The 12,582-nt window shown below is 40.9% G+C and overlaps 1 protein-coding gene across 4 annotated transcripts in view; it reads right to left on the reverse strand.

The window, feature by feature from the left end:
- CCNYL1 (cyclin Y like 1) overlaps window positions 1-10,565 on the reverse strand; it is a 34,181-nt gene extending 23,616 nt beyond the window's left edge. For 3 of the 4 annotated variants that reach the window (XM_068544589.1, XM_068544587.1, XM_068544585.1), the window contains exons 1-2: window positions 9,982-10,565; window positions 828-902 (exon numbers count right to left, since the gene is read on the reverse strand). In XM_068544589.1, the coding sequence (XP_068400690.1) occupies window positions 828-902; window positions 9,982-10,207 (301 nt within the window). In that variant the 5' untranslated portion in view covers window positions 10,208-10,565. Of the gene's footprint in view, window positions 1-827; window positions 903-9,981 lie in introns of those variants that run through there. The other variant, XM_068544588.1, reaches the window with a different exon arrangement.
- Between the last annotated feature and the right edge of the window lie 2,017 nt (window positions 10,566-12,582).

Genomic DNA, 12,582 nt, shown 5'->3' on the forward strand with positions numbered 1-12,582 from the left:
CAAAAAACCAAACCTCCGTTTTTTATTGTGCTGCATCACTTTAAATATTATGGAATGTTCACTTCTTGTATTCCTGCTCTCGTAATCAACTGAAAAACTTGGTCACGTATGGCTTTTTAGCAAATAAACTAGGATTTAACATAACATTAAGGAAGACAAGCAGGCAAGCAGGAGTGCAAAAAATTCTACGGTTCTGATTCTCATCTTAAAACAAGGAGGACACAGGAAATTTATATGAGTTTCACATGCTGAGGATAATCTTCTGGAAAACCCCATATGGCATGTTGCTCTTATTACCCTGGCACAGCACTACATTAGGATGAGAAAGTTTTGAATAGCTTAAAAGTTCTGAGTAGCATAAATCTGGATGTGAGATAGGCTCGTCTGGTTGAACACTGTGTAAAACAGGGCCAAAATCACAAGGCTCAATTCCCATATATAACAACTGATTTTTCTGATTTGATCAAATGAAAACCTAACTGTGACCTAAACCCTATCATTTGTCTTTAACATATGTGCTCTTTGGAGCAAGGGGAAAAGGACAAAGTAGCATGGAGAAATAGACCACATCTAAATCATGTGGCCAGTTGACTATGTTGATAAAGAGGTGGCAAAATGTATAAACAAGATAGTCTAAGTGTTCTCCTCCCTAAAACACTGACAACTAAAGGAAACTGTATCATCAACATATTAAAATAAGACAAGTGAATACATAAAAAAGTGAAACATTTAAACCACTGTAAGAGTTTTTCTAAATACCTCCTGTAATACACAAAACAAAAACAGTTTTCACTCTTTTTCTCAGGGAAAAAAAAGCATTGTCTTACCATCTGTTTGAGATTTGCTCAGAAAAATTGTGCTTGCCCTTGGGTGGTCAGAAGGGTTTGGTTCCAAAGCTAAGTCTGTATAGGAAGAAGAGAAAAAGGTGTGGTGATTTAGTTGAGTAGAAAAATACATGATTTTAAAGATAGCTACACATTGATTGAAACCACTTTTAATAGTCTTGAGAAGAGCTTTTAGTAATGACAAAAAGGCAATTTTAGTAAAGGCACAATATAAAAATTCTATTGGGAAACAGCAAAATTGTAGAAACTCTCCATACATGTGGAATAAAACCATGGCTATGTCTTAGACTTCTTTAACTTGCACCTAAATAATCTATGCCATTTTTAGATGAATCATATATGTGACTCCCCTCCTATTTATCAATTAAAAATTCAGTCACCCTCTTTTAAAGCTGATATTACTAGCACATTCCAGGAACAGTCTCAAGAAGCAAGTTATGCTGTGGCCAACTACTGTCATATACCAGCTCAATATATCAAATATGCCAAAACGAAGTGAGTTGCTTTTGGCAAATGTTCTTCAGACAATCAAATGGCTAATTCTAACTCCATTCAACAAATGAACTCATTTAATTGGCTGTGGTTTATCTGGGGGCTATTCATCATGGCAGATTTAAGAGGACTACATAAAAGTTCAATGTTCTAATCTATAGGAACACTTCCATGATAGTGATTTTTAACTTTGCCCTCTATTTCCAAAGCTAACCTCACTTCTTCATTCCACGCTGCATGATTAATTTGGGGCTTCAATAAGAGTACTTTCTGGAGCAGATCATAGGGCTACTAGAAAAAAATTTTGGCCATACCTACACGGAAAGGTGGGTCTGCCTGTAGCCCACCTTGCACCAAGGTGGGATAGCGTCTTCTATTTAGGCAGAAATACAAAACAAGCACAAGCTACCACACAGGATAGTAAGGTTGTTGTTTAAAACAAACAAACAAACATAAAAGCCCTATGACACTTCCTCAGCAAAGTCCATCTCAAACCATTTAACCAATCTTTTAAGAAACTGGACCAAGATTCAGATAAAGAGTAATGGTTAAGGCAATTATTTCCCAAACCACATAATAACTGATCTGTTTTTGAAAGATGGGTTTGATGGTCAAAGTGAAATACAAATATATCCCTGCCTTTTAGGGAATCCAAAGAATACACACATTGATATATTAAAAACTAATTAGTCTAGTAGTGAATTCTGTCTAACCCAGCATTTCACAAATGTATCTACCTAGAATCCCCTTTTCCCACCCAGAAAGAATTTTACACGAACAGTAATTTTGGACTTCCCGTTTTAACAGGAATCTGAGCCATCCATTTTAATGTCATTGCCAGCACTAGTAATTTACATAGCTAAACCAACTGCTTTGTTCTTCATGAAAATTCCTTCACTGAATTTGAAGTTTATCAAGCTGCTTTTGGAGAAAATATTCTATTCAACATTTTTATGTAAAAGACCCATATAATTATTTTAAAGTTTTTTTCTCCTACATATTTGAAAAATTAAGACAATGGGAAAATAAATTATTTCAGCTGTACACAAAATGGCAGGCAGAGACTTTCACAGCTGCCTCTAACCTATAGCTTCCGAAAGAATTCATGACTATGTACCTATACCAAAAAGAAAGTAAATAGACTACATTTGAATCTAAAAAATAAGCAGAAATGTTTGCAAAGTAGCTGTATTATTTATCAGTGTCTATGGCGTGGTAAAACTTAACAATTTTCAATGGAAGTCCAGGAAAATTAAGTGCCAGAATCAAAGAGAAGCAAGCTTTAACACACACACACACACCCCCGCCAAACCAAGATGTGCTACTACAGATCTAAATACAAAAATCAAGAAGGCTGGGATAAAAGAAATGACAACATGCAAAAAAAAAAAGTAAACTTAGCCAAAGTGACCAGAAAAAAGCTGGCACTCTCCCTACTCTATCCTAGGGGGTTCAAAGGTAGGCACAGGACCCAGGACCGGCCAGTCAATCACAGCTGTCCTGGGACTTCCCAAGAAAAGAGAAAGGCAGAACTGTACTCTAGGATCCTTAGCTAGTCTTGAGCTGCTGGACACTCCCCTTGCTATCATGAGGGGAAAGGCTTTTCAGAAGACATCAACAGAGGAGAGCAGAACTGAGGAGATCATTTAACTCCTGGGTCAAGTAGTGCTTAACTCTGTGATTTTCTTTTAACTTGCAGCGAAGGAGACCTGGTTAATCAGCAGTACTGATGATCACACTAAAGGTGGGGAAAGGTAAAAGTCACTTGCTCATTCCTTTAACAAATATCATGAACAAAAATCTGCATGAGACAAAACGATGCTCTGTTTAAAAATTAAACACAACCATTCACAATCATTAACACACAATGATTCACAACCGTTACTTTTAGTTGCTTTTCTTATACGTTAAAAAAAGCTCTAATTAGTGTACAATTTATGTCTTCTTGTTACTAACAAGCGCTCTCCACCCCACTGTTGCATATTTATTGTTTAATGAATACACACTGGCCCATCAAGTGTTATTCCTATACTGGACTTAGCCAATCCCCTATTGCTGGGGATTGGTGCTTACAAAGTTCTATTCTTAAAATATTATGAGGAAAATCTTCATGTACATAGTTTTTTAAAATAATGCTTTTATCTCCTTAGCAAAGATCTTCGGAAGTGGAATGACGAAGCCAAAAGGTTAGATCACTTTCACGGCTCCATGTACAATGCTAAATTGCTTCCTAAAGAAGGTGGGGGGCACATTAGGGTATAATGCTACCAATCATGACATTTTGAGTTCCTACCCTTGCTTTGGATACTTGGAAAAAAAAAAAAAATTCCTACTGATATGAATGAGGAACCTCACTGTAGATCTAATTTGTATTTCTTCTGATTACACAGTTTGACCATTTTCCCACAGTTATCAGTGTTATTTCCACTTTGGTGAGTTGGCCTATCATTTGAATGTACTGTAAACACCAGGGCCCTACTGCTGTCAGTTTGCATGAGGTTTTCAGAAAATATTAATCTTTTGTTTATAGCCTATATAACTAACAATTTTCTATATAACTTGCACTTTTTGCTAATGAAAAATACCACATCACTATTTTATAGAATGGACATGTGAGCCATTAGACAGTAAACTCATACATACACACAGTATTTCTGCACTTCCCATTAACTATCTTCCCAAGAGCCTAAGGAGACTATGACAAAACCTACCACACTCTTCACTATCACAAAGGTAAGACTGCCAACTATTAAGCAAAGCTTTACCACCCACCATCCCTCTCATCCCTCTCCCCACCACATGCACACACAGTAATTTAGAGACTTCAGGAAATTACTGTGCATTCAGGAAATTACATGGATTCTTCCTAAAGTTATTTCTTTAGAAACCTCTAAGAATGTTTTACCCAGGAGAAATATTCTTGAGCTCATGATTAGGGGTTATGATTAAAACTGTATTTTAAGACCCATCATTTTTGTATTATCAATTTAAATTGCAACTTATTTGACAGCATGATAGGTCGATGTAGAAAAAGTATGATTAAAAAAAAATTAAACTCGGTCTTAATGTAAACATTCCTCAGAGGAAACCTGTAAAACACCACCGACACTGAATACTGTTTTTCCTCCAATCTAAGATTCTACCAGTTGTTAAGATCCATCTCAATTGCAGTTGTTAAAAGTGTGAAAATATAGGCAACTTAGAACAAATGAAATGCATTACTGAAGGCTAAAAGTGTTAAAACTATGCTATCAAACTGTCGATAAATGATTTTTCCTTGTTAAAATATTAGAGGGAGAGGGAAGTGACCAAGAAAGCATCTGACAGAAGCAGCATATTTCAGAAAGCGATTAATATCAACATATTGATTTCAATATATTCCAAATAAACAGCAGATGTCAGCAGTTTCTGGGCCAACTGCTGAGCACCAGTTTACTTAAAGGTAACCACTGCATTTACTGAACTGCCCTAGCATCCCTATACTGTACAGTGTATTAGTTTTATGGCTCATAATACAAACATTACAATCTTTACAATTACCATGTAAACTGATGATTTCATCTCTTTGAGTCCACACTTTCCACCGCAGTCAGGGAGTTCCCGCCAGCCAGCCCTGAGCTGGGCTGCCTCACCAGAGGGTACACAGCAGGCTCCTGCACCTGCCAGGATACTGCTCACCCAAGCCTTGATCCTGCTTTCCTAGCTTCTGACAATCCTGGCTTCCAAACTTCCCAGCTCTGGTTTCCAACTGCTTCTGTACCTGCCTCTACCTTGGTTCTCAGTTTTGCCTTATTTTAATCCTCAGTCAGTGTTACAGTGATCATGACTGAGAGGTGACACATAGGTAAGTACACCTGGCTTTATATATTTCTAAAGAGTACTTTACTCAGTTTCTTGGACTTTTAAGAACCTTTCTGGGTTGCAAGTTACCTTCATTTCATTTCACATTATGCAGTGTTACTGTTTTAACTCTTAAGTTTTATTACTTTAATACACTAAAACAACAACAACAAAAAAGGGTGAGAAAAAAGGTAGTATTCCAAAGAAGCTCACATAATGTCAACAATAAATTCTGTTCCTATATGCCATGCATTTGGAATTTACAGTCCTACTCTCTATCAATACTCATTTTTAAAACCTTGGACAACTCAATTTATACCTAAGAGAAGAATTCCTACACTACCTAACTCAGAACATGGTGAGAATCAAATGAAATGCAAGAGCAATCTATATACTACAGCCTATTTTAGACCCTTATTAATATCGCTTTTTTGTTCAAGCCACTGTTGGCTCTCACCTGAGCTACCGCACCAGCCTCCTAACTGGTCTCCCTCTCTGCTTCCTTCCACCCTTACAGTCTATTCTCACACAGTAGCTGGTCTGATCTCCCTCCACCCTCTCTACCCCCCTTCCCTTTTTCTAAGAATTAACATCATTCCCCTGCATATAATCCTTCAATGGTTTCCCATTACAATTAGACTAAAATTCATATTTTTTTGTCAAGGCCCACTAGGCATACAAGGTCTTAATCCCCCATATTCCTCCTGGCATTCATTCACTCAGCTGCAGCCACCCATCTTTCTGTCCTTTGCACGCATCAAGCATATTCCCTTCTTAGGAACTGCACAGAAGCCTCTTCTCCCACAGCCTCACATGGCTCTCTTAGGACTGCTCATGGGTCGCTTAAGGAGAGAAGCTGTCTTTAACCACCCCTTGTAAAACTGTCCTCCTCCCCAGCCCATTACCTTCATTTTCTTAGTGTTCTCACTACCTGATGTTATTCTTGTGTCGTCAGCCCCCAGGCACCTCCAGAAAGTAAGGACCTGAGTTAGGATACGGGTTTTGTCTTGTCTAACCACTGTTTGTCCTGCCTCTGGAATGGTGCCTAATAATCATGTTTCAGTGTACCCAAAACCAGTTAAGTTTCTCCTAATTTTCCCACATCATCTAAGATTTCTTCTAATGCTGTCTTTTGATGTGTCTGTCACCTAAGACCGGAGTTAATTTCAGATCTCTTAGAGTAGTAGTTTAGTTACTCAGAATCAAAGACACAAGACAGGTTACCAAGAACCACGAAAACCTAAAAGAGGAAATCTAATGTTCAGTGAAAAAATCAATGGTAACTTTAATTTGGGAAAAGAACATTTAATGTTAAAATACCTTTACTACAAAATGACTCACCCTATGAATTTAATTAAGTCGTAAGACAAAGTGTACAATCAGAATGCTATAGGGAAGTATCAATACAATGCATCAGTTTTTATCTGTGTCCCCTGAATAAAGCATTATAATGGGATTATAAAAGATGCTCAACCATAAAGGCTGGGTAAATGAATTATGCTCCAACCATTCGATGGCACAGTAAACAGTTGGTAAAAGGCAGGCTGTAGAGCTATGCGCAGTTGCATGGAAATACATCACCCTGGAGCACTCTCTAGGTGTCAGCACAGTTCCAGGAGCTTCATGTTGTTACTTTTCTTTATAACAAAAAGTTACAAAGTGGCACATAAAGAACAATCCCATCTTTGTAAAATAAACACAATGTTATGTTTATATGCATACAAAAGGTTCAGGAAGAATCAATACCAAAATATTAATAAAAATTCTGGATATTCTGAGTGTGAATGAGGGACTTTTCTGTGTTTTCTAAATCTTTTACATCAAATGTTTATTAATACTGTCACCAAAAAAAGGAAAGATCTGTTGCTCAGAGGTTTTTCCACATCATATTGCCAATTCCTTCCCTACCCACTCTTCAGGGGGATGGGAGGTAGGGGTCACTTGAGAGAGCACCTTTCACCAGAAAATTAGCAAAGCTCCTAAGGTCAGAACATAAAGGCTGTATGAAAAGTTGATGAATAAAAATAAAATCAGATAATAGGACCGCAGCATCTTATTTTCTATTATGACACTACCATCAGTTATATTAGATATACTGTTAAAGACAAAGTAGTAAAAAATTCTTTTGAGTCTATCTGAAATCTATACTACGTTCTTAGGAGTTACTTTTTTGAGATGGCTTGAAGAAATCATGTTCTTCTCCAATGTTTCTGAAGAACAAGACAGAGCATCATTTATGTACGATTTTCTCTAAGTAACCAAATAATTCTTCACTGTAGAAAAGCCAAAATGTTTTATACCTGAGTAGGTATTTCTCAGTTTCCAGGGAAACTGATACAAAATTGTCTGAAACAAAGACATTAAGAGCAAACTTCCAATGTGCCTGTACTTTATATTTGGTGTTCTGACCTTGTTTCTATGGAAACTTAATTAATAGGCAAATGCTGAAATTGAGGTTTCTCTTATCACTTTATTGAATGCCCCCCAAAAAAAGACAAATTGAAATGAAATTTTAACAATCATGTTAAACATAAAAAGGTAAATTCTGTACTCATGAACTCTATTTTTCCAGTTCCTGATTTAGCACTCCTTCCTTATCATACATAGTCGTATGCTAAATGCTTAGTACCTTACCTGCCCGCTTACCAGCTTCCCCTAATGTCCCTCTGTCCAGGGCATTCTCGGCTTCAATTGGATTTCACCAGAACAAACTCTTTAAATTATATCAACGTGTTTACCTGACTGATAAATTTAGGCTATTTCATGACTTCTACTTTTATTCATATCCATTGCAATGTATGTACAGACATAGAATGGAGAGGTAAATGTTGCTTCTGAGTTGTGTACAATAAACTGGAATGGCAATAATCAAAACTGGAGTATGCTGAGATAGGCCTAACTTATGGATAAATTATAAAATATAAGGTGCACTCTAAACAGTTTCTTAAGCATCCCAAGAACTGAATTTGGCATATCTACCACCTCCCAAGTCTGTCTCTTTTGTTCAGTAGCTGTGTTACACAGTCATTTCAGATCTCTAAGTCTTGGCTTCTTCATCAGCAACAGAGGGAGAATATATACGGGCCTTATTTGTAGATGGAAGGGCCAAGTGAAATACACAAGAAAATGCATTGTAAATCTTAAAAGAATTCTATAAAGGTCCAATTTTCGTCTCTCATCCTACACTAGCCAACTACTAACTGTTTTTAAAAATCATTTAGAGGCTTACCTTATAGCAACAAGCAGAGCAGTTTTCACAAGTACTTACATGCTTTGTGTTTAAAGCTACAATTAATTCACATAATTTGTTCATTCTTTCACAATATCTAACTATTCTGAAAAGGGAGTACTTTCCACTTACAAAGCCACGTCCATCATAAGGGTGAATCCACAGGCTTAATTATTCTAACTTTTAAAGAAATTAAATAAACCCAACTAAAATTTAAATAGAAGAGCTGTAAGACATTTCGTCTATGAAATAATGAAATAATCTCTGGCATTTAAATGAAACAAATGGGCCAGTGGGGCTTTAACATCTTTATGATACAATGTTTTATACTTCAAAGAACAGTCTTCATTAAAGTGCCACTATGCTACCCAGAAATTTTTTTTTTTAACCTAGAGCCATCCTTTTCCAAAATTCTAGAGGCAAAAATCAAACATTTCCTCTCTTCTCTCTCTCCTCTCCTCCCCGACAACACCCACCCCCAGCCACTTAGTCTTCAGAACTTTTACCTGAACATTCTTAAAGTTAAATAGTATTCTACTGGGGGGGGGGGGCGGAGGAGGGAGCCATGGAGACATTTTTCTGCAGGATGGATGTGGTATGTTAACTCCCAAACCTTTATATTACAAATTACAATCTGAATTTGTTTTTTCTCCTTTGAAACTTCTGTCCAGCAGTCTCAGGAACCACCTCACCCCTCCCTTAGAACAGGCAACGTGCAAAAGAAGTCGGTTAAGGCTGTGCAGCTGAAGACATACTTGTGTCAAAGTGGGAATTTAAAAGTAATCAGAACTCCATGGGGTCTCCTTTGGTAAAGAAAAAAAACCCAACAACTATTCTCTGCAGCCGTGGCAGTAACGTTTCACACCGTTCACAGTTATTTTAAGCCCCTCTCCCACCATTTTCTTTCCTATCGTGTTCAAATTATAGTTAGAAGGGATAAAGTAGCTTCTATCAGGGCGACTGAAAACATTAAAATCCAAAGAATTTTAGTTAAGAACACCACACTGACTCTGTCCATCTCTATTTTGAATTTAAATGACAAATCCTCTAATGTTTGTCTTAATTGTCTCGAGTATCAACTACCTTAACGAATAGAAGTCTATCATCAGGCCCTTACCTAGTTCCTTCGCTTAGGTACCATCTGGATAGGGAGACGGGATGGATACGCCGAAGTTAGAGTATTTAAGTTTTCATTAAGAAAAGAGAGAATACACCAGAAAGTCTCTGCTAAGTCCCACGAGATGTTAAATAGAACCACGAACAGGAAGGGCCGCGGATTGGAGGGTCTCCGGCCGCGCTGGGAAATGGGAACGGGGGAAAGAATTGGGCATTCGGGTAGGGAAGAGGGAAGGAGACTGGCCGGACGCGACTGGTAAAGAATAAGGGGTGGGGACGCCAAGCAGAGCCAGCCTTCGTCCCCGGTGCCCAGCCCTGGGAGAGCCAACTCCGGGCAAGAAGGAGCCCTAGGCGGCGTCTCCCTCCCGGGGGACCCTGGGGGAGGCGGAGGCCAGAGGTAAGCCCGAGAGCAGACGGCGCCTACCCCGCGAGGGGCGAGGCGCGCCCGCCGCTTCTTACCTTCGGGCATCTCCCGGTCGCTGATGTGCTGCAGCTGGTGGCCTTCGCCACCTGCGAAATCCAACTCGGCGGGTTCCACGGTAGCCGCCGCCGGAGCTACTGCCACCGCGTTCCCGGCCGCCGCCTTGTAGACCTCAGACTCGCAGTCCGGCTCCGCTGACCCCCTGCGCCGGCCCAACTTGGGGCTGGCATTGGGGGACACGCAACAAGACAGCGAGTTCCCCATGGGGCGCCTTCACTCCTCGCCGCCGCCGCCTCCGCTCGTCCCCCGACTCCGCCGAGCTCAGAAGCCGCCCCCTCCCCCAACAATGGCGCGGCGGGCACTGGCAGCCCCGGGCTATGCCGGGGCTGTGCCGCACATGCAGACGCGACTTCGCCCGCCGCTCTCCTGTCCGCCCAGCCGCCGGGCCCCGGGCAGGGGTCCGGCCCCGGCCGCGCCCCCGCCGCCGCCGCCTCCCCGGAGCCAACTAGTCTGTGAGGGCGGTGACCAGACCGGCTTATTTAAAAGGGGTGGGAACCAGACAAGCGCTGAGACGTGCAGCCACTGCAGGGAGAGAGCGCAGCCGGAGCTCCTCCTCCTTCCGCCGCCGCCTCCCGACTGAAAGTAGCTAGCCCGGCCGGCCCTTGCCTACCGGAATGTGTCCTTCGGTCACCTGGTTACGACGGACCAATCACGACCAGAGTTCCCTCCACGCGCCCTCCTCAGAGCGCAGGCATGTGACTCACAATGCCCCGCCCCCGCCCGCGGCTGCCCCGCCCCCCGAGCGGCGCGCCCCGGACTCTAGTTTCCATTCATCTCTCGCGCTCCGAGCTTTCCGGTCCTGCGGGAAGCGCCGCGGGAGTTTGTTAATCGAAGCCGTCCTGAGTCAGTGGGCTCTGTAGAAAGCCCCTGTTCGTAAAATGCCAGTTCAGTTAGCAACTCGGTTTCACCGGGTCGACAGTTGACTCATTTGATGTATTGCTCAACGAACTTAGTTTCACCCCAATTTTTGACCGTTTTTTATAACTGAATGCTCCTCCTGTCTTGCCTTCCAAAGAGTGTTAGTTTCCGCCTACAGTTTAACCATAGCAACCCCCGGGGCCCTGGTCCTACTCTCAATAAAGAGCTGTGGCTGTGTCTTGAATGAGACTCGAGGACACGTCACCCCTCCACTTCCTCATCAGTAAATTAGGTACCTAACTCCTCCCTCCCACCTCTGAGGCGCTGGGATTCAGCAACTCGCTTTTCTCGCCTGTTTCTCTCTTCCACGGCAGGAGTTTCCAGGTTTCCCTACTTTAGCCAACGACAACGCATAAAGCACGATTTTCTCATACAAACTGGAGAGTCACAAAGTGAAGTACCACGGTCTTGATTCGATGAAGATGATAACGATAGTTAACATTTGGCAAACACTATGCGCCCGCCCCCGTTCCAAGTGAGGTACTCATTTAACCCTCGGGAACAAAATCCTCAGAAACCTTCATTTTACAGATTTTACAGAAGCTAAGTAACGTTCCCAAGGTCACATGATTGCTCAGGGGTGTGGCCAGGATTTGATCCCTGATTGTGTGGATCCCCAAAGGCACCTTATTGTGATCATCAGAAAATAAAGGTAGAAGTCAAATTTGGTTGGAAGTGGCATAGTGTATCAGGATTTTCTTTTTTTAAGGAGGAACAATTTTTTGATGTGGATTTTAAAATACTTTCCCTTCATTCAACATTGATTAGTCCCTCCTACATGCCAGGCACCCGTGTGTGAAAAATAGTCCTGCCCTCAGTGACCTCAGGCACGGTGAGAAAACAAAGGCTTAGAAAGCCCAATAGTCTGAGGTCACGCTGCTGCAAAGTACTTAAACCTGAAATTCAAACCTAGATCTATTAACCCCAAGTAGATGCTGGGGTAAAGAGCTTGGTTTTCTTCCCAGAAACATGAGAGCCATTGAATGTTGTGAAGTTAAGGAGTCACTATCAGGTGGTTTGTAGTGAGGTCACGCTTGAGAATAAGTAGGACTGATGGAAGCAACAAAACCCATTAAGAGACTTTATATTCATCTAAGAGAGGAGTGAGGGTTCAAACTAAAGGCAATGGCAGAGATTGGAGTGGAGGGAAAGGATCTGAGGTCATTTGGGAGGTAGAATAGAAGTGCTCAGTGACTAGATATGGAGCGGGAAGGGGAAAAGAGAAGCAAAAATGGCTGCTAGGGTTCTGGCTTAGGGAACTATGTACAGTGTGGTTACTTTTTCTTAGATAGTGCAGGAAAAGGAAGAGGTTTGGGAAGGAAGATCATTTTGGGTTCTGTTAAGCAGAACATGGAAATGGAGCTCTCTGGTTGAAAGTAAGCCTCTGCAGGCTAAGTCCATTTTGTGATATCCCAACTTATGTTTTCAAAAATAACACATTAAATCAATTTAAAAATGTGATTGGGGAAATTCCCTAATGTTGACAGCTAAGAATATCACATTTTTCATGGAGCAACTTGGAATCTATGGTTTTAGTAAATGAGGCATCCTATGTAAAACAAAACTGGTAAATGAAAACAACATTTAAAATTGTGTTGTCATTAGAGTATACACAAAGTAATTGAAGCTGTAGGTATAGAAGTGATTGCCTTGAGAAGACA

The sequence above is a fragment of the Eschrichtius robustus genome, chromosome 5 (genome assembly GCF_028021215.1).
Source record: "Eschrichtius robustus isolate mEscRob2 chromosome 5, mEscRob2.pri, whole genome shotgun sequence".
Taxonomy (NCBI): Eukaryota; Metazoa; Chordata; class Mammalia; order Artiodactyla; family Eschrichtiidae; genus Eschrichtius; species Eschrichtius robustus.